General features: G+C 44.7%; 1 protein-coding gene across 2 annotated transcripts; it reads left to right on the top strand.

Annotated features, from left to right (window-relative positions):
* The first annotated feature begins 675 nt into the window (after positions 1-675).
* kansl3 (KAT8 regulatory NSL complex subunit 3) lies at positions 676-19106 on the top strand. 2 transcript variants are annotated; one of them, XM_035435821.1, is made up of 22 exons: positions 676-879; positions 1674-1954; positions 2433-2603; positions 2856-2946; positions 3253-3438; positions 5436-5567; positions 6138-6254; positions 6558-6659; positions 7175-7246; positions 7572-7646; positions 7970-8127; positions 8285-8348; positions 8577-8765; positions 8938-9094; positions 9980-10057; positions 11766-11945; positions 12354-12441; positions 13336-13451; positions 13539-13651; positions 14673-14868; positions 16297-16412; positions 18059-19106. In XM_035435821.1, the coding sequence occupies exons 2-22, from the start codon at positions 1743-1745 to the stop codon at positions 18059-18061; spliced, it is 2616 nt and encodes an 871-aa protein (XP_035291712.1). In that variant the 5' UTR covers positions 676-879; positions 1674-1742; the 3' UTR covers positions 18062-19106. The 2 variants fall into 2 exon arrangements, with proteins under 2 accessions (XP_035291712.1, XP_035291714.1); XM_035435823.1 differs by lacking the exon at positions 9980-10057.
* Positions 19107-20075: the final 969 nt, after the last annotated feature.

The following is a 20075-nucleotide window of genomic DNA, read 5'->3' on the forward strand; positions in this document are numbered from 1 at the left end:
TTGTGCACAGATGTTCTCCAAAGGGACACATTTTACTGAAGTAGGGGGCTTAAGCAAAAAACAAAGACAGATTTTGTGCTTTGTGGGGTTCCAGAGGGTACCACCCTTGGTAGAATTAGATTCTGAAAGTGTTTGCAGAGGTTTGGTGCCATTTGGATAGGTTTTGGGGACATTTTGGCTCATTTTTGGGAAAAGACATGTCAAATTTGACCACTTTGTTCAATCCAGCCCAAAAAAATTTTTCTAGTATTACAAGACATACTGGGGGTACTACCGGAAAAATAAATCTGGCTACAACCAGTGACAGAAGTACATGTAATCACTACAAAATAAATAAAATACAAAACATTCTTTGGATTTTCTTCAGAATATGCATGTCATGTATCTTTATTGAGTGAATAGGATCTGGGGATGTATTTGGTACGAGTGAGCTCTTTATTTCAAGCTTTGTACGTCTGTACTGCATATACTTCTGGAGATAATGGGGTTTCTTTTAGGCAATGCATAACAGGTGGATATTCTTACAAAAGCCATGGGTTTCCCCAATCCCATCACCAAATAAAAAGTCTAGTCCGTGTTTTCCATATGTATGTAGCGCAATGATCATTTCTTTTTGATTTAAGAAAAAAAAAAAAAAAATCCAGGCCGTGTTTTCCGGGTGTGCGGTTGTGGCGCGGATGTAAAACAAAAGGAAATAGGCCATGATGGCATAAAGAACAGGTGGAGTCAAAACGTAATGTTAATTATTTGTTCCTAACTTTAAAGGAGACACTTAAACACAATATTTTCGTTTTAAAAAGTGTTTTCGGGGGAGAGTAATTAGCCACGATCGCGATTTAGAATGCAGTGACTTCAGGCCTATGGCAGAGGTACAGGAAAGTAAGTATAACGACGTTAGCCAACTATCGCTAGCTAGCATGTTAGCCAGATAGTCAGCATAGCTTACTTATTATATAGACGGTTTAATGTCACTTGAGTTGCTAGGTAATGATGTCTGGGCAGGTGGCAATACAGTTACACATTTACTTTAATTGTAGGGGGTTATATAATGATATTTAGTAATCTGGCTACCTAACCAAGTCATATCTAGTAACGTACAGGGGACTAGGCCAGAACCGCGCCCACGGACTTTCCTATGGGTGCCTGTGGCATGCTAGCTAACGGAATGCTAGCTGTTTTTGCAAGATGGCATGCTTGATGGCCAAGTGTAAGCTCATAATTTAATTCTGGTTCTATGCCACTAATTAGCTAACTATCTCTATCTGTCTGTAATGTTAACTTGCTATAGCTAAGTTACCCGCTTGCATCGCCGTGGTGATATAATGAGCAGTTCACGTAAGCTGTAGCTAGGCATTTGTTTTAGCTGAACGTGATGGTGATGGTAATGTTAACCAGACTTCTACTACAAAATCCGTGATATGCAACAACTCGGAGACTTTTCTCTAGTTTCGTTTTTTTAGTAGCAGTTACTCTCGCAAATGAAAGGTTCTTACACCTTAATTGCTGTGTATGTTAACGCTATTATTTGTGGGCTTTGGTGGAATTGTGCTACCAGTTCAAGTAGTGGGATTGGTTGTATTTTTTGGATCCGTTCCGCTGAGTTCCGATTGATCGGTCATCAGTGCACATTTGTTTGTGATCAGGCAATTGCGCTAATTTCTATATGTATCCAGCTCAGGCTTGTGTTGCGGCCGCCTCCTGCCCCCGAGAGCAGTAGGGCCCAGTCACGGCCCTAGGAAACGATGTACCGTGCTGGGGAGAGGGACTTCCAGACGTCAGCGAGGAGGATGGGCACCTCCCTGCTGTTCCAGTTGTCGGTTCACGAGCGAGAGCTGGACCTGGTTTTCCTGGACCACAGCTATGCAAAGCCATGGAATGCCCATCCAGACGCCAGCAGTGCCCGGCCCACACGGATGCTGTTTGTCACTCCCCGTCGGCAGCAGGACACCACCCTGTGAGTGATTGGGCCGTGTCCTGCCGCTGCCGTGTCCCAAGAACACAAATTATAGCACATAACATATGAGGCCTGTGCTGTTGCTGATCCAGACTATACATACCTATGTTTTCATAGAGCTTGTGAAGCCCTGTGTGTGCCACAGTGTGGGGTAGTTAAGGATCGGAACCTGTATCTTGCTGGTTACATTCATTACCAGGTTCACTGCCATTGTAAGCTTGAGAAATGTGCACGCTCATAAATGGAATAGGTAGTGGGTGCATTAATAATGTCATAACTATAATTAAGGCCTATCATTTTGGCAATCTCCTGTTTCCAACTGTGATGTTGTCGGTTGCACTTGTCTATTGGGAAAAAATACTAATATTATAGATTTTATGTGATACTTAGTAGTATTAAGAGCGATTGACCTGTCGGTGTGGCTTTGTAATCACGTATCGTTTGAAGCAGCAAGCTTTAAAGGCCCTTGTTTTCGCAGCGAGTCGGACATGTCCATCGACGTGGAGACGGTGACGGCCACACCCATGCCACTGTACGACAACCAGAAGGCGCGCAGCGTGATGAACGAGTGCGAGAGGCACGTCCTGTTCGCCCGAACCGCCGCCGACGCGCCCCCGCCCCCGGATGACTGGGAGGAGCACGTGAACAAGTGAGCGCACTATCCTCATCCTCCTGCCGAAGGGTCTCCACGAAGCAGCACTCCCACAGGCTCCCACCCCTTATTCCTTTTCCCTCAAAGGATACGTGTTGCGCGACAGCAGGGTCAGAAGAATTTCAGTTGTTCTGTCCCCTTTCATAAGCGTTGGGCTTTCCTAGAACTGTAGCCGTGTATGTGCTAGCGGCGGGCAGCCTTCGCGTTTACTCGGTTGTTAAAAAAGCACGCTTTTCTGCTCTGTTCCAGGGTGGGATGGTCCATGGCTCAGAACAAGCTGTTTAACAAGGTCTTGAAGGCCCTGCAGGCCGAGCGCCTGGCCCGGCTGGCCAATGAGAGCGTGAGTCCTTCGTCTCCCTGCAACGCGAGAGCTTCGGAGGCCCAGCTGCGTGCAGCTGGCTTTGCTTTCACATTCAACTGATGTGCAAACTGGGCATGGTGCAACTAGCTGCAACCGCTAATGACAATTCACCAGCTAGCTTGTAGTGAATGAGTTTACTGGGGAGTGAAGATCCCAAGCTTTTGCTTTGACCGAGTGGTTGAAAGTCGCTTGTGGGAAAAAATCGCAGTCTTCCAGAATGCACTTCCGCCCCCCACACGCCCATTTCTCACCATTTCCTTCCGTTTCTGTCCCGCGCCCCCACAGGCCTGCAACGAGCCGGTGCTGCGGCGCATCGCCGTGGACAAGTGCGCGCGGAAAGTGCGCCACGCCCTGGCCAGCATCAACTGGGACACCAAGCTGACGCAGTGGCTGCACGGCACGCTGGTGGAGTCGCTGAGCCTGGCCATGCTGGCCGCCTACCTGGACGTGCTGCAGACGCTCAAGAGCAAGGTGAGGGCCCTGCTAGCTTCTGTGTTCGAGTCCTCTGTCCAGTACAGCGTAGATGTCATACAAAAACCTTGTTTGTCTTCTCTCTCTGCCCCCCCCCCCCCCCCCCCCAACAAGTATTCAAATTTCTCATTTGGCTTTGTGCACTGACAGTGTCTCATTGGTCAGGAAGTAAACCCAGTGTGGCTTAACTGTGATCTTGTATTGATGAAAGTAAACATGTTTTATTTTATTTTTTGTTCTGTTTCTGTGAATTCTATTTTTTTTTGGGAGGTGTTTTTTGGCAGTATATGATGCCATGCTGGTTTATAAGCAACACAGTCTAAACAGGATTAGCCAATTTATTTAATTTCCACTGAAGTATGGTGTAATTGGATAATATTTATACAGTGTTCTTGCCCAGGTCTGAAAAGTCTGGAAGAGTATGTTATTTTCAATTACTGATTTCCAGACCTGGAAAAGAATGGACATTTTGGTGAAAGTATGAAAGTTTTTGCTCTTAGTAATACACAGACAAGTTCAGAAAGCAAAATAATATACTAAGGAATACATGTAACTCTGTGTGTCTTGTTATGAAACTTGAAAACTGTTCGTTCGAGATGACTGTCTGCCTGGATGTCAGTTCTAACAATTAGGACAACAAAGAGCTGAGTTTCTATTTCAAGAAAAAGGGTTGTGATACTAATGGCATTTAGTCCAGGGAGCAGTTATAGGCAGTTATTAAAAATAAGAAGTATGTAACTGTTTGTCGTTGTGCATTTGAAAATAAAAATTCACAATTTAATTTCACCTTAACTACCGGGGGAAAAACGCGTCACACGTTCCTGGATTGGCACTCGTAACCCGGTAGAATTGTGCAAAGTGTGAAAATAGGTCGTTGGTTGTTGTCAAACTTATAGCTGGAATCCCTGTAATATAAAACATAACAGTATCGAACTGTCGAACCCTAAAGCGCAGTGCAAAACGTGCCAAAGAAATTTACATCGTCAAAATGGGAGAGGCAGCGTTAGTCAGCCGCCTGTGGGCAAAAATATGCAAGTTTGGTTGCCGGGGGCGCCGAGGTCAATGCCGGAGTCTTCCTTTTTTCACGCAAGATTTGCTTGACAGTTAAGGTGATTGGCAGTTCATTTACTTATAAAATAAGTGTGAACTCAGCGGGCTATGTGTTTCCCTTATGATCACTTGAGAATGCATTGCTAGCCTTTGCCTGATATTACACTGACTTCGGGGTGTGCCAGCTGGTTAACTAGATAAGGCCAACTAGCTCATTGATGGTATTAGCTAGCTAGCTAATGTTAGCTTTACGTTAGGGAGCAAAGCATGGAGCAGAATCATCAATGCTGTTCTGAATACGGCAGATGGCCCTGTTCCCATTTGGGTGCTGTTAATCTGAATTTAGCGTTCAGCCTCAGCCAATTGATCAATTCAGCCACCGTTATCTGATATGATTACATTGATGTCCAAAACAACTATGGGGAGATCCCGTAGAAAACTGACTGTCCGTCTTATCAAAGGGTAAACACTGCAATTAGTCAGCTCTGTTAATGTTAAGTTATTGTATTCACTTAATAGGTTAGCTGTACTAGTGGTTGAAAATTGTCTAAAAAAAATTAATTAGTAGTAAACCGATATGAAAGATCATGTTGGCCTATTTGTTTCAAATGAAATGATTTCTAACCAATAGAAATGATAATACAAACAATTTGTTGTAACATTTCATTTGACATTTCAATACACAATTCATTCATGAACTCCTAACTAGGATGGGTTTATAAGGCTTGGGCCTGTTTCAGAAGGCAGGACTTCAGACCATGCTAAAATAGCATGGTCTGAAGTTAAAAAAAAAAAAAAAAAAAAAAGGTATATATAAATAAAAGAGCTGTTCCCGGTTTTACTCAGCGCAGTTATCCAGCTAACCCTGTAATCCTGCTTCCTGAAACCCCTCCCCCTCACGTGTGACGTCACGCTCTAACTTCCTGCCTGCCTTGCTCCGCCCGCAGCTGCCGTCCCTGATCGACAGGATGCTGCTGTCCTCCTCCGTGAAGACGGGCGCGGCGGGGGCCGAGGCCCTCTCGCTGCTCCTGAAGAGGCCCTGGGACCCCGCCGTCGGCGTCCTTTCTCACAACAAGCCGGTGCGGCCGCCATTTCCCTCTCAGCCAACACACACAGCGGGCTGTCCTGTCCGTCAAGTCTTATCTGAGAGCTGTGGGTTAGAACCTGCACAATAAAAATAAGTATGTTTTAGTTGTTTATTGTATAAAAATACAAGGCCAGTGACAAAGCCAGTGATGACTTTGATTAGTTTATTTAGGTGTTATATTCATTATTTGTCTTTTCCCGCTCACTGTAGGATTTTGATGTTGGTCTTTTGGAGGCCATATTTTTGTGGAAGTAACATGGTGATTTTCATTTTGTACCTGTTATTTGGACTGCCAGTCAGGAGTGAACATGTGTATCCATACAAGCGAATATCCATACTGAACAGATGTCCTGTGTCAGTCCTCTTTTTCTTGTTTAGAAGTGATATTTTTTCAGATGCATATTTGTATTATTTTCCTGTTTATACATTTGAAAAGTTTAGTATGCTTCTGGCAGTGCAAGTCAAAAGTGATCACACAAGGTCTTTAAAATGGCATAATAATGTATTTGTAAAACCAGGGAGAAAGGACCAAGTCTAGCTGTGTGTCTGTTTTATATTTCAGAGCAAACTGCCTGGCTCTCCCCTCATCCTGATGGCTCCTTCTGGGCCCACCAATCCCGCGTTCTCTACCTCCCGCCGAATGCGCTTCTGGCAGTCTCAGCTCTCCTGCTTGGGAAAAGTCAGTTCTGCTCACCTGCAGTGCGTACACACAGACACACACACACACACACACACACACGCACACGCGCACACGGTTTGTCATCTTGGCCTCTAAGTTTTATCTGCCATATTTTCATGTAAAAAGGTTTTTAACAGAATAATACGCCTGGTTTAATTACGTAGATGTAAGCCTGGAATCCCTACAATGCTGTGAAACCATCATGCTCCAGCAGGACGAGAAGTGTTTCTTTTGTAGAGAGAGAGAGATTACATATTTAAGTGGATGTGTGTTGATGTGCTGTTGTACCTGTCCTGCTCTCAGGTCATTCCCGTTAACACCCACCTGGTGAATGGCGGAGCCAACGTGGGCATCACGCAGTGTTTGGAACACATGATCACCGCTGTCAGGGGCAAAGTCCTGGAGGTAACGCTGTCACTGAACCCGCCCGTGATCCATTATCACGCCACGCAAATTGATTTTGTCAGATCATTTGGATGGGCAAATGTAAAAATTTGTACACCCAGTGCCCTTGGCTGCCATCCAGATATGAAAGGCATTATTTTTTTCTTCTTTTTTTTAATCTTTCTTCTCTCTTCTCATAAGACCTCTTCAAATGGTGTGAAAGTTGGAGAAATTATTTCAGTGTTTCCTTGTCTAATGCCTTACTTAGCAGCTGTTTTTAATGTGATTTTGGGCACAATGCATTCATGGAAGCTTCTAGTGTTACTAGAGTCTCAATGTTTTCCGTTACAGTAGAAAATGCTGTATAGAATATATTTACTTTTGAACTAACCAGCAGCTGCACCCGGCCCTCTGTTCTCAGAACTACAAAAGCTCCCAGAAGCCTCTGTGCAGGGAGTTGATTGACAGGATATATGACTGGCCCTTTTGAGTTCCTCAGCTGTAAGATAACTCCTTTCTGTCTGTTTTGGGTCCAGGTGCACAGCCACTTCCCGCACAAGCCTATCGTGTTAGTGGGCTGGAACGTAGGCGCACTCATCGCCTGCCACGTGAGTTTCGCCCCTGTTGTGTCTTTTCTCTTTGGTTTTTTTAGATTTTTTGTTTTTACATTGCTGGTGTTGAGCTGTGCGAGTATAGTCCTCTGTCCGGTGATGGTGCCGGTTCCATGCCCCAGGTTGTGGCGTGAAAGAAAAGAAACGTGGATGAATTGAACGTGCATTGGTTTTTTTTTGTGTAGATTTGATTTTGATTTTGAACGGAAACCATAAAACGCGTGACAGATCAGATTTTGCATTTAACTGCCATATTGAATGATGTGTTATATGTTCCTGTGTGCGTGTCAGTCTGTTCACTCTTTCGTTCATTTGTTCCCAGGTCTCCATTATGGAGTATGTGACGGCAGTAGTGTGCCTCGGATTCCCTTTGCTCACCATCAACGGGCCCAGGGGGGTAAGGCCCATAACCTCTCCTTGTATGATGAAGCCTGTCATATGCTGTCACAATTACAGTTAAATCAGTGTCCCAGAAGAACCTTCTCTCCTTCCATTTGGTTTTAATGTGTTTGTATGACATTGCAATTCTTGCATTAAATAATTATGTTTCTATTGATGTGTCCTTTGAACACAGAAGGGCTGTTGAGCTGTTAAAAAGTGCTTGAGATGATGTGTTGATTTCTACGGATTGTGTTTATTTCTTTTCTCAAATGTTTTACTCCCCACAATCATTCTGCATTAAAACATGAAGTCTCTAAAAGCCTCTTTTTCATTGGACAGGATGTGGATGACCCTCTGCTGGACATGAAGACGCCCGTGCTGTTCGTGATTGGTCAGAACGCTCTCCAGTGCGGGACCGAGGCCATGGAGGAGTTCCGAGAGAAAGTGCGGGCGGACAACAGCATGGTGGTGGTGGGCGGAGCCGACGACAACCTCAGGTAAGAGAATAACGAGAGAGCGGATTGGGGGAAACTCGGGCCGTCCACTGTATCAGTCCGTGTGATTGGTTACTGGTTTTCCTTACTTGGATTGATTTTTACTTGCTTTGTTTTGTTTGTTGACTGGCCGTTGAACAAAATTCATGTCCTCTCCCAGAATCAGCTCAACAAAAATGAAGTCTGAAGGACTGACGCAGACCATGGTGGATCGCTGTATCCAGGTGAGGATGTCTACCCTTCCATCAGCCCCAAAAACTTTATTAAGGTTGAAGATTTTATAAGTTTAAGTTTTATAAGTTCACTGGAAAATAAATTACTGCGGAGTATTTTCTGTAACCTGAAGAGGAGGCATGCGTTTTTGACTTGAAATTGAATTCACGCTCTTTAGTGGAACTGGAGCCTTGCGCGGGCGTAAAAATGAAATGCGAATGAAAGGCTGTCTCTTCCAGGACGAGATCGCGGACTTCCTGACGGGGGTGCTGACGCGGGCCGACGGCCACGGGCACGGCAGCGGCGAGCCGCGCGACCTGGACACGGAGAAGAAGAAGAAGCCGCGGCGGGAGCTGCCCTTCGAGCTGGAGCGCACGCGGCCGTCCTCCCCCGCCGTCAGGGTCCCCATCTCCCCCTCGGGGTCAGAGGTCAGCCTTAGAGGAGCTGGTTGTGGTCTGTTTGTCCGTAGGCCTTTTCTCCCTCTGAAAAGCCCCACCGTTTGGACGTGAGCTTTGTGAATGGATGCGGAGGTGTGTATTGATGTTGAATGAGATGGGGTTTTTTTTTTTTAATGTGTGTGTGTTTTCCCCCTCCTCCCAGGATCTCTCCAGCGTGTGCAGCAGTCCCACCTCCAGCCCCAAGCCCAAAACCTCGGGCCTGTCCCCGGCGCAGAAGTCCAGCCTGATCACTGCCACCCAGCTCCTGAAGACCCACATGCAGCGCTCGGGCACCGTGCTCACGCAGAAACAGGCGCAAGGTACCGGCGTGACCGCTTTCATACAACACACACACACACACACACACACACATGCACGCACACACGCGCACACACACACACACACATACGCACACACACACGCGCACACACACACAGACACACGCACACACGCACAGACATGCCATCTGTACACCAGAGCTCTTGGTAGCACTTGCTAAGGTGGTCAGCAATACGTTGTGGTGGCAATTTTTGTGGTGGTCAGTAAGTTATGGTGGCACTTGGTGGTCAGTAGGCTATGGTGGCACTTGGCCAGGCAGTTAGTAATGTGTGGAAGGTCCATGTGGCCTGGCTGGTGGAATTGTAAATCTTAAGTGGGCTGGTTGTGTATGCTTTGATTATTTTCTTTTTGTTTTGTTCCATGGTTGGGTCTCCACAGTACAATATTCACTTTGTTTTATTAGTTTAAAGATTTGATTTTTAACATGTTGAAGCCAGTTTAGCTTGAGGGTCTTGCAGGAATTCTGATTTGTTTTAAAAGTTGATTTCCTTTCCATTCTGTTCCTCTTTATAAGGCCTCTCTTCAGTCTAATCAGTGCACGCCTGTGAGCAATATGTTTAAGCAGGAGTTGTAAAAAAACAAATAAAATAAAAAATGAAATGAAATAATGATGTTTCTTGCCAGCATAAACCATGGTTATGTTCAGCTTATGTTGAATTTGTTTGTGCATTTGGCGGAGGTTGAAGGTGACACGTTGCCACGGTTCCTGGCTGAGAATGACTGCAGCACGTTGTTCTGTCCACTGCCAAGTCGCATCAACCTCAAGGGCAAGAACAGAACATGCTCTTCTAGGTTTTTGTGTCTCTTCTCTGTAACTTTCCTCTTTCTCTCTCTCTCTTTTTTCATTGTTTTCCGATTCATTCCAGCTCAGTTTGCTGCTTTTATGAAACAAAACATGCTTGTGAGGAAAAGCCTTCCTCCTGGCACCCCTTCCTGTGTCTTTGGTGAGTATCTCTCTCTCTCTCTCTCTCTCTCTGTCCATCTCTCTCACTGTTTTTCTTTTCTTCATCACCCTCTATCCTGCCTTCCTTTGCCTCATCGTCCCTCTCTGTCCTGTTTTTCTGTTCAGTCTCTCAGGAGACTTTATCATGTTTATGGGAGTGTGTGACTGTCCAGGCGCACACAGCAGAATCTCCTGTTTCCTTGCAGTGCAGAACACCGTCTGTTCTTGTTTTTAAGAGAGCCTCTGGAATGCTGAAATGACGCAGGAGAAACCAGAATTCCCATTGGCCGATAATTATGATCAATTGAAATTCTTTCTGACTGTCTGGAATTCATTTAATAACTTCAATTTATTTTTTTTTAAAAACTGGTTGCTTTTTTAAAAAATCTGTTTGTTTAAAAAGTGAAGCAACAACCCTTAGGTCTCCCTGCCAGAAAACATGTCATAATGGGAATATCCTGAAGAGGGTGATATGGTATTTCTTACGTAATTTCTCTGCTTCAGACTGTGTTTACTTGATGCCTGTTTATGTAAAATGCAAGGGAAATGGTTAGCTTTCCATTTGGGTATTTCGACAGTCAATTAGTCTCAAAAAAAGTCTCAGCATTCTTGAAAGGATTGCTCCATAGCTGTCCATTTACACAGTAATTGCAGGAACAGACGATACGGATGCAAGCAAGAGACAGTTTGACTATTAACCTCTGTACATGCAAGAAATGGTGTTTTCTCCGGCAAAATTTAACTTGTTCTCGTGTCCGATCAAATATATTTTGCCTTTAAGAGCATCGGTCAAAAAGCAACTGCATCACACATTAACTGTTACGAGAGCAAGCACTGTAAAAAATACTGTAAGCACTGTAAGAAAAGAAAAAAAAATTTTTACACTTGGGTGAACCGTGTGTGAAATGGACTAGAACTTATTGCACTTGTTGGTTTTCAAGCTTAATTTTTTTTTCCCATCTACAAAAATCTGAATATAGGAAAACGTGGAAAGATCCACGTCTGCAGAAATGCAGATCAGTTGTTTTTGGCACCGGTCATGTACTGTATGTCTACATAATGCAAAGGTGCTTTTTTGAACCTTGGTCTTGAAGCAGTTTGAAGTTTCTGATTAATGATGAAGACGGCTAAACATTACAGTACATTAATTTAGTGCTTAGAATTTTGCAAATAATTAACGATGGCTACGTGAGTCCGTGGTTGCTTTTTCCCGATTAAATAATTCCGACTTGCTGTTTTTTGGTCAGGTAGTTTTTTGCTTTTTGTCATTGGGTTGTATTGGGTCCTTTTTTCCTCTGTGTAATTCAATGTAATTAATTTCACCATGAAAGCCCGCTGATTATTAAAAGCCTTTTCATTTCGTAAATAGATTGGTGTCTGGGATCGTTTGAACCTCCTTCATGTTTGTAAAGTGTGCTGTGATGGATTGTGTGAAGGAGGCCTGGTGAGAACATCATGGTCAGTCAGTATATGGTGACACATAGGTTACTGTAATTTTAACACTAAATGGAATGGAGCATATTCCTTAAGTGTAATATGTACAAGCTAAAAAATACAGCTAAAAATGTTAGCAGCAACGTAGGTGAGCAGCACAGTAGGATTTGTGAAGTGTCAGGTGTACAGTAGGCTATGGGGATTGATACAGGATCGGGTGCACAGTAGAACACGGTGCTGTGCGGTGACTGAGGGGTTTGGTGTCTGTGTGGCAGTGCCCGTTTCCGGGGAGCAGGCCGAGGGGCTGGAGAGGGAGGACCTGCGTGCCCATCTGAAGAGGAGGCAGACGCCCAGCCCCACCCCCGCCAAGGCGTCCAAGCGAGCCAAGATTAAAGTCACCATCCTGTCCCACGGAGAGACAGCAGGGGGCGCCAACACCACCACTGCTCACGAAGGTAAACCAGTTGCTTAAACTGTCATCTCTCTTTGAAGGATTTTTTTGACTTCTTATGTTTGGCAGAGAAAATTCACATTGACTTTAATATGATGCTAAAATTAAGTGATAAAATTAGTTCACCACTTTGAACGTGATCCTTAAAGTTTCAGCTATAGTGTGCTGTCAGTGATTAGATTCATAACCATCTGTGACTCGCCTCGACTTGCATTACATTTTTCATTTATTATGCTTGCGTTCCATTGTCATTACCGTCTGTTGTATCACGTTATTCCAGTTGTCTTAAGTCACTATAAAGTCATGAAAAACAATACGCCCACACACGCATGCTTTTACACACGGTGTTATTTGGTAGTATTCAAAACCGAGGTGTGAGCAGTCCTCCCCCCTGCTGTTCTTCCCTCCGTAGTGGGGTCCTCAGGGAAGCCTCTCACCGTGACTGTGGGGCAGACCGTATCGGGAGCCAAGGAGCTGTCAGGCCTGCTCACGGCACAAAGGTGTGTATGATTTAGGGCCGTCACGCCGTTGGTTCGGTATTCAAATGCTATTTGAATTGTAAAAAAAAAAAAAAAAAAAGGTCAAGGTTTGAGCGTGAAAATTAAAATTCGAATGTGAAGGAAAAAAACACAGCCTGTCTTTATTTGCAGCTGTCCAAATGCTGATCTTTATTGTAAATTATCAATCAGGATCAAAATAGTTTTTAGTCACATTTCTTTGAAATCTTATGCCTTAATTTTGTTTAAACAAAATAATTATGAACAGGGCTTGGCATAAGTGGTAAGCAAGTGCACGGCAAAAAAGATTGAAATGGTCAAATTCTGGCATGGAATTATATATGTATATTCAAACGTACGTGTTTGTTTTAGAAGGAGTATTTGAACGTGAGTTTTGGCCGGTGTTGACAGCGCTTGTACGACACGTTTTGTGCTGCGCTGCTCGGAGCCGCACCAGCTGTTGCTAAGCGCTGCGGCCAGATGCCGCAGAATCGAGTAAAACCGTCCTGCGACGGTTTGAGAAGAGTGGAAATGGCTCACTGCGGGGAAAACTGCGTTACGTTTAATTTTGCCGTTTAGGCAGCCTTACCCAGAGCGACTTGTGCAGATTGCCTTTTTATGAACAATCCATTTATACCGCGTGATATTTTTACTGAAGCAGTTCAGGTTAAGTACCTTGCTCAAGGGTAAAACCACAAGCCCCCCCCCCCCCCCCCAGTGGAGAATCCACAACTGTCGTGTTGCTAGCTCAGTTTTTAAAGCAGTGAACCAACTCTCCCTGTCGGGGTTCTAACCTCAGTCTCCTGCTTGGCAGTGTACAGACTGTACTAACTGAGCTGACCTGGGCTTGGTTGCTAAGTAACGTGGCGGCGTGCTCGTGCGTGTGCTTCGCCGCAGGTCCGGCGGTCTCTCGGAGATGTCCGGCGGCTCCAGCTCCTTACACGCCCTCCAGAGCCGCATGGGGTCGGGGGCCTCCTCGCCGGTCCACACGCAGGCCCCCGTGGCCGCCCAAGGTACTGCCTGAGCACACGTTTTTGGGGATTTTGGGCTGTGACCTCTGGGCGCGCCTCCAGTGTGAAACTGTCTCTCTCCCTGTGCAGCGGCTCCCTCTGCCAGCAGCCTGCTGCAGGGCCTGAGCTTCAGTCTCCAGGAGATCGTGACCAAGTCCCCCAGCCTGCCCTCCCCAGCGGCCAGCGTGGGCAGCACCACACAGGTCACCACACACCCACGCTCACACCCGCGCACATCTCCACGCGCACATCCACGCGCTCGATCGCTCACGCACCGCCAAATCCCCATCATTCATTGCAGGGAAACGGCAGAACCACCAGGCAACTCCCTCCCTACCGCTGGAGAAAAAACATTAAAGGAGTGACTTTGTCTGCATCTGTACTGTGCATCTTAATCCGCTCTCTCTTTGTAATGGTGAACGCTTCTGCAGCAGGCACACGTCAATGCTCTTGACAGCAGCTGTGGGCACATTAACACTGTTTGACTTTTTCGGTTTGAACATAATTGCAGTCAGTTTCCATTTTGAAGCATATGCGAAACCTCTGACTGTGAAACATTACAAATGAATATGAATTCAAACTGGAACTAATACACCTGCAGAGGGGGTTGTGTGCAATTTTTTTTTAATCCACTGAAAATGTGTGCAGTGTAGAAACCAATGCAGGCAACTTCAGCTGGAAGTAAAGAGGCCACAGCTGAAAAAGGCCACAGAACTCTGGATGTCATTATGTGCTTTTAATTTGACACTAGTGTCCTCCAGATACAGCAGTGCTCTGTTTTCTGACTGGTTGCACTGCGGATGGGATTTGCGGTCGAAATTCAAGACTGAGTCTTCTCCGAGAGACGTGGCATTAGCTGCATAGCCAGCGTTGCTGTTATGTACAGCACCACGCAAGCAGCTTCTATATTGCATGGAATTTTATTTCTAATTGGTGCTATTATCTATTGGTTTAACATTTTAAATGCTTAATCATTTGACCCTTCACAGTGGAGGATCACCAGTATGTAATTGGAATGTTTTTAACTGAACATTCTAATGCTGATGTAACAATCACAACTGGTGATTGACAGCAGTGGAGTTCTAGAACACTGACTTAGAATTTTGAACAAACATTCCATAAACCTACTCTTCAAAGGGTTAATTGCACATGCGTGTTTGATGCACATCTCTGTCTAGGACAATACGCCCCTGTAACTTGCTGCTGTTTATCCTCCCCTCACAGGCTCCAGGGGGGAAGATCCAGAGCCAGGTCTTGGGCTCCATCGGCAGCGGCGGCACCCTCGTCAGGGCAGTACCGGTGACCTCCACAGGGGGCGTTACCAAGACCACCGCCATCCACCAGCTGCTCACCAACGGGGGGCTGGCCAAGCTGGCGAGTAGCCTGCCCGGGCTGGCCCACATCTCCAACCAGGGCGCCGGTACGTCACGCTCCGCCAAGCCGAGGCGGCCGCGCTGATTGGCCCTCCCGGCTCACGGGCTGACGCAGTCAGCAGCATCGGCGAATTGCAGTTAGAGGCCTACGTGCCAATGGGCTCGGTCAGCACCACAGGGCAGTTGTAGTAGCATTGGATTGGAGAACCTGATCGATGACATGCTGAGGTCAGGGAAGGTTCTGGATGGAGATGGAATTTTAGGCTTTGTCAAAATGATAAAAATGACCTCTGCTACAGTTTAACTTGTGTGTGTATACATGCTTATTACAAAGCTATGGTTTGTGTTTGTGTCCATGTTAATATTTAACAGTATGCTCATAATATGCAGTTTATCAGGGTAAAGTCAATAAAAAAGACCAGCAAGTTGCATTTACGCAAAATGAGAAGCTCAGTTAAAAGTGTGTTCAACGCTTTCATGTTTGAAAATGAAACCCCGCTGTTTTAAAAATTGTTCTTAAATTATTCAAGAACAGCCAAAATAAAGTGGAAAGTGAAATTGTTTCATTACATTTTGAAATTGTTTTATGGCCAACTTTTAAAACTGTGCCAACTCATTCTGAGATGAGTTCTTTTCAGACCGTATTCATCTGCCAGAACAGTCTTTCAAATGTACATATTGTTTTATAATGTTTTTTTTACCTAGCGTGCACTACAGAATTGTTTTCTGGCAAATCAATTCAGACATCACTGACCAGTCGGCTGCAAGCATGGGCCCAAGCTGTTGGTCAGAGCTGAAGTTGTTTAATGTTGGATCAGGCAAGACAAAAAGGTTAAAACGAGTGGTGAAAACAATTCTGTCCATCTGTACCACTTTGTCACCGCAGCAATAAAGAATGGAAATTGAACTGTTTTCTTTTTTTTTCTTAAATGAAACTGATGAAAATGTAAAGGGGAAAATGAAAGATTAAGTTTGTCAGAACTTCTACCCTGGAAAAGTACTCCTGGAAGAGTACTGTATAGCTTGGAGATTTTTTAAAAAGCTTTCTGTAAAGTCCTATGAATTTACATAAATTCAGATGACTTGACAGACAGCTATATAAATTCTAGCCATTTCTAAAATGGAAAGTGGAGCTGTGGAACATTGGGGACCGTAAACATTTGTGTTGGGAACCGTTACCAATAATGTAACCATTTTGGCCAAGATCTGGATAAATAAAATGGACAGAGATCCCGGAATTCATTGTTGATTAACTACGTCAGTCAAATGTACTGACGTAGACACCCAGCGTTCGTATAACCGTTTCCAATGAAAACAACCGCACACTAAAAGCAGTGTACGTTGGAAATGCGCCCCCTAGTGGATCTGTCTGACAGATGGATGCGGTCTGAACGGGGGCCGTGCCCCCCCCCCCCCCCCCAGGTGGAAGTGAGGCCCCTGTAACCCGCTCCCCCCCCCCCCTGTGTGTTTGGCAGCCGGGCTCAAAGCCCCCACCACCATCACGGTGACGCTGCGGGGACAGCCCAGCCGAGTCTCCACGCTCAGCCCGGCTGGAGGCGGAGTGACGCTCGCCAAGCCCTCCGACATACAGGTGGGTCAGCTGACCTGGGCGCGCGCTCTCCCAGCGGGCTCCGCCCAAACGGCAGCTCCCCCCCCCCCCCCCCCCCCCCCCCCCCCCCCAGGCTTCCTCATGTCCGTCCTGCGCTGGAGGAAATGTGGTTGACCCTCCTGTTCCATTGGTCATGCAAGAGAAACGTGACCAGGTCCATTGAAAAGCAGACTTCGTGAAATCTTCTGAGAATGTAATTTTCTATAATGAATGGAGTGGAATATTTAGGCAGTTTAAAATATGACATTTACCTGTCTGTATTCATGCCAATGGATTTGGATGCATACAAAGCCAAGTAAGGGAGTATGAGCTGCATACAGCCATTGGTTCAGTGTAGCAGTATTATACAGTGCCAGTTGTTCTGTTTAATGACTATTGGGAACCATGATTTGACACATTTAAAAATATTTTGAAACAATGTATGTTTACTGTATGCTTTCATTTTAGTGTGCGATAGTTGCTCAAGACCTGAGAATCACTTCAAGTACCTGAGTACCTATCAAACTTCTCAATAGTTTATGACCGAAATCACTAACCAGTAATATCAAAGCACATGGAAATCAAGAAATCAGAAAGACCTCATCACAAAGCCAAATTTTAAGGGAGATGGCACCGCATTTTCTACACGTATGGATGTTTTATGTGAGGATTCCTTGTACCGATGTAATTCATTTAAATTTGAACTAGCACTTAAGTTTTGATACCAGCCCTTGAGTGTCTGCTGTTCATTCTGCATAAGAAACACGCTTTAACACACACAATGGCAAAGAAAATCGCAAAGTAGGACGATTTCCTGTATTTTACGGAAGCATAAGCATGTTGATATTTGCTAGAGGACTCACTTATCCATATATCACCTGTTGCACAACTGCTCTAGTTTTGGGTGGAAATGATTGCTTTTTTTCTTTAACACAGCTTATTTCTATGACTTAATTATGCTTTCATATTTAAGTCATATTAATTATGACTTAAATGTGTTTTCATATTGTAATGGAAAGTCAGAAAAACTTAATGTTCCAATATATTTGGGCAACTGTTGACAATAAGCTCTTCATACTAGGGTGGGTCATGAGATTATGTATTTTCCCATTAAACTTTACTTGCAAATCTCTTTAAATGTTTTTTTTCACCATTTTTGCATAACCAGGCACCATGCTATGAATGTCGCATCAAAGTTACCTTGACGCATATTGGCCTTTACTTTAGACACTTGTCTAGACAGGCATTTCTAAACGGTCACATCAGGAGAAGTGGTATTATGGGATTTGAGCCAGTTTCACGTTTTGCATTTTGTTCTGTTTTGGCATGTTAATTTGGCACATTTCCACAGAAGTGCATCGAAGTCTGAGTGTCATGTTTAATGGAACCGCTCATTTTCATCTGTAGTGAGGACTAGGCTACTTATAATTTGCTTGTGAGAATTTAATTTTTTATGCAGCCAAAGTGTTGGGTATGGTTTTTTTTTTTGGTTTTTTTTCATCTGAAAATTGCACATTTTACCATGTTTGGGCAAAGTGAAACGGGGTCTTTCCCTCTGACCAGACCTACTCCATTAATTTTCCTGTCAGTCTGCTGTATTTTTGTGTTATGGGAACTGTCATCTGATTGTAGAGTTCTTTGCCTTGCAGTGACCCCCACCGGCCGCACCAGACTTGTTAAGTAATATCAGACGGCAGAATGGTGAGGCTGACTATGCTTGTCCTGTTTCGGGAGCGAGCGGCGGCCACGAGGACTCCCCGCCGGCTCCTTCACCAGTCCAGCCCCCCGCCGCCCCCCCCGGACCCATCGGAGGACGCTGGCCGAAGGGAGGGGCACCGGGCGAGAGAGCCCTGAACCCGTCCTCCTGACCCCAGCGTCCATTGACCCGGGGCAGGGTCTGCTAACTCCTGCAGGGAGGGCACATGACCCCCCCCAGGCGTCTCAGAGAGCCGTCCCCACCGCTTCAGATGCCGCCAGTGTGGCAGTCCTGGCATCTACAGGGCCACCTTGCGTCCTGGCCCTTCCATGGTAGGGCCCCCGGAGTCAGCTGCACTAAGGGGGTGTTGTCTGGTTAACTAATTCTCTGCTGTAGGGTAAAGGTAGATTTAAGATGGGCATATGTCAGCTGCAGTGTAGTAGAAAGGTTTCTGTTAATGCCTTTTTGATGACCAAATGGGCCTTTGGATACGGGGTTCAAATAGGTGGGCAAGTATTCCACGTACGTAATTTGTAGTTTCTGAAGGTGGTATAGTGGAACACAAGAGCATCTGGATTGTCACATCACTCCCAAGAATACTGCTTTTGATTTCTTTTTAATATTTGAGACTTCAAAAATGAAGCCTTACTGAAGTTCAGTGTCATCACTTTTGAGTTTGTAGTCATTTTCATGCTGTGGCATTGTAAGGCAAGAGTTTTAGAGTTGCGTGAAACGCAAGCTGGCATTTTTGCTTTGTTTTCTTCCCTTTGTCAGTCCAACTTTATAAATGGGTTATGTGTTTTTGATTGTGAGCACTGTGGAATATAACTTCTGCTGAACAAATAGATCATGTATTGTTACAGAATGTGCAAGGAGTTGAGGTTGTTATAATTGAACCTGATAAGCTTGGCTTGATTTAAAAACAACAAAAAAAAAACATTGTCCATCAAAACAAATGCTGTGGAATGGATTGCTTTTCCAAATAAATGTTCAAAGTTGGAGAAGGCTTCTGGAATCATTTTAATCGGTGTGAATATTTGAATAATTTATCATCTGTTCAAGGGCAAAATAACAGATGTTAACAGAACTGAATTTAACACCTTATTTCTCCCTGAAATTGAAAAAGTATACTCTGACGTCCTTCAGGTATTACCAACTAACAGGCATTTTGGCTTCTGTAACAAAACAAACGGTGTATTTTTCAGCATCACTGAAAAATACACTGTTTACAAGTGCTACTCCTCCATATTTAAATATCAGTTGCATGATAAGTTTGGGAAAATGGGCTGATGGGATGTTTTGTGGTATAGGCACTGAAGCTGTGGATCAGATCTACTTTTTATTTTGTATTGAATCATTACGTTTCACGTATTCGATTCTCGTGATGTTCCAGCGGTAACAAAAACGAACCTAATAGACTCTCCCTAAAAGTAAAAAATAAAATAAATGTTTTCCATGCAGCATTGTCTGCCAAATGTAGGGAAACAATCCTTAAGTATTTTAAATCGGTCCTGATAAAATAAGTTGGATGTTCTTGGTGCACAAAACTGAACTTGGGCGACCCTTTAGATGAGACTGTACATGAGCGTTCCAAATGGACACCGTTTCTGTCACCTTAAAAAAACCATAAGCGCACTTTTGACAAATCACGGCATTCCAGACAAGCCCATCTACGAGGCGGACGTTGTCACTCATTTCTCAAGAATAACTTCAAGCGTGCTATAAGCCTATTCAGGTATTCGATATTACTATTACTGTCGTAGAGTAGGGTATGTCTGAAAAATCAGCAAGCCTGCGGGATTAAACAGTAATGGTGGTTGGCTACCGTAAATCTTCCGAAACTCTGGGAGAGCCCTGATGGAATGGAGAAGTGAATGAAACGTTTTGCTATATAGCCATCTTAATATCAGCGGGAAGATTGTAATTGCACTCCTAAACTCAATCACGTTTTCATCTCTAATGTCAGTAAT

This window comes from Anguilla anguilla, chromosome 10 (genome assembly GCF_013347855.1).
Source record: "Anguilla anguilla isolate fAngAng1 chromosome 10, fAngAng1.pri, whole genome shotgun sequence".
Classification (NCBI taxonomy): domain Eukaryota; kingdom Metazoa; phylum Chordata; class Actinopteri; order Anguilliformes; family Anguillidae; genus Anguilla; species Anguilla anguilla.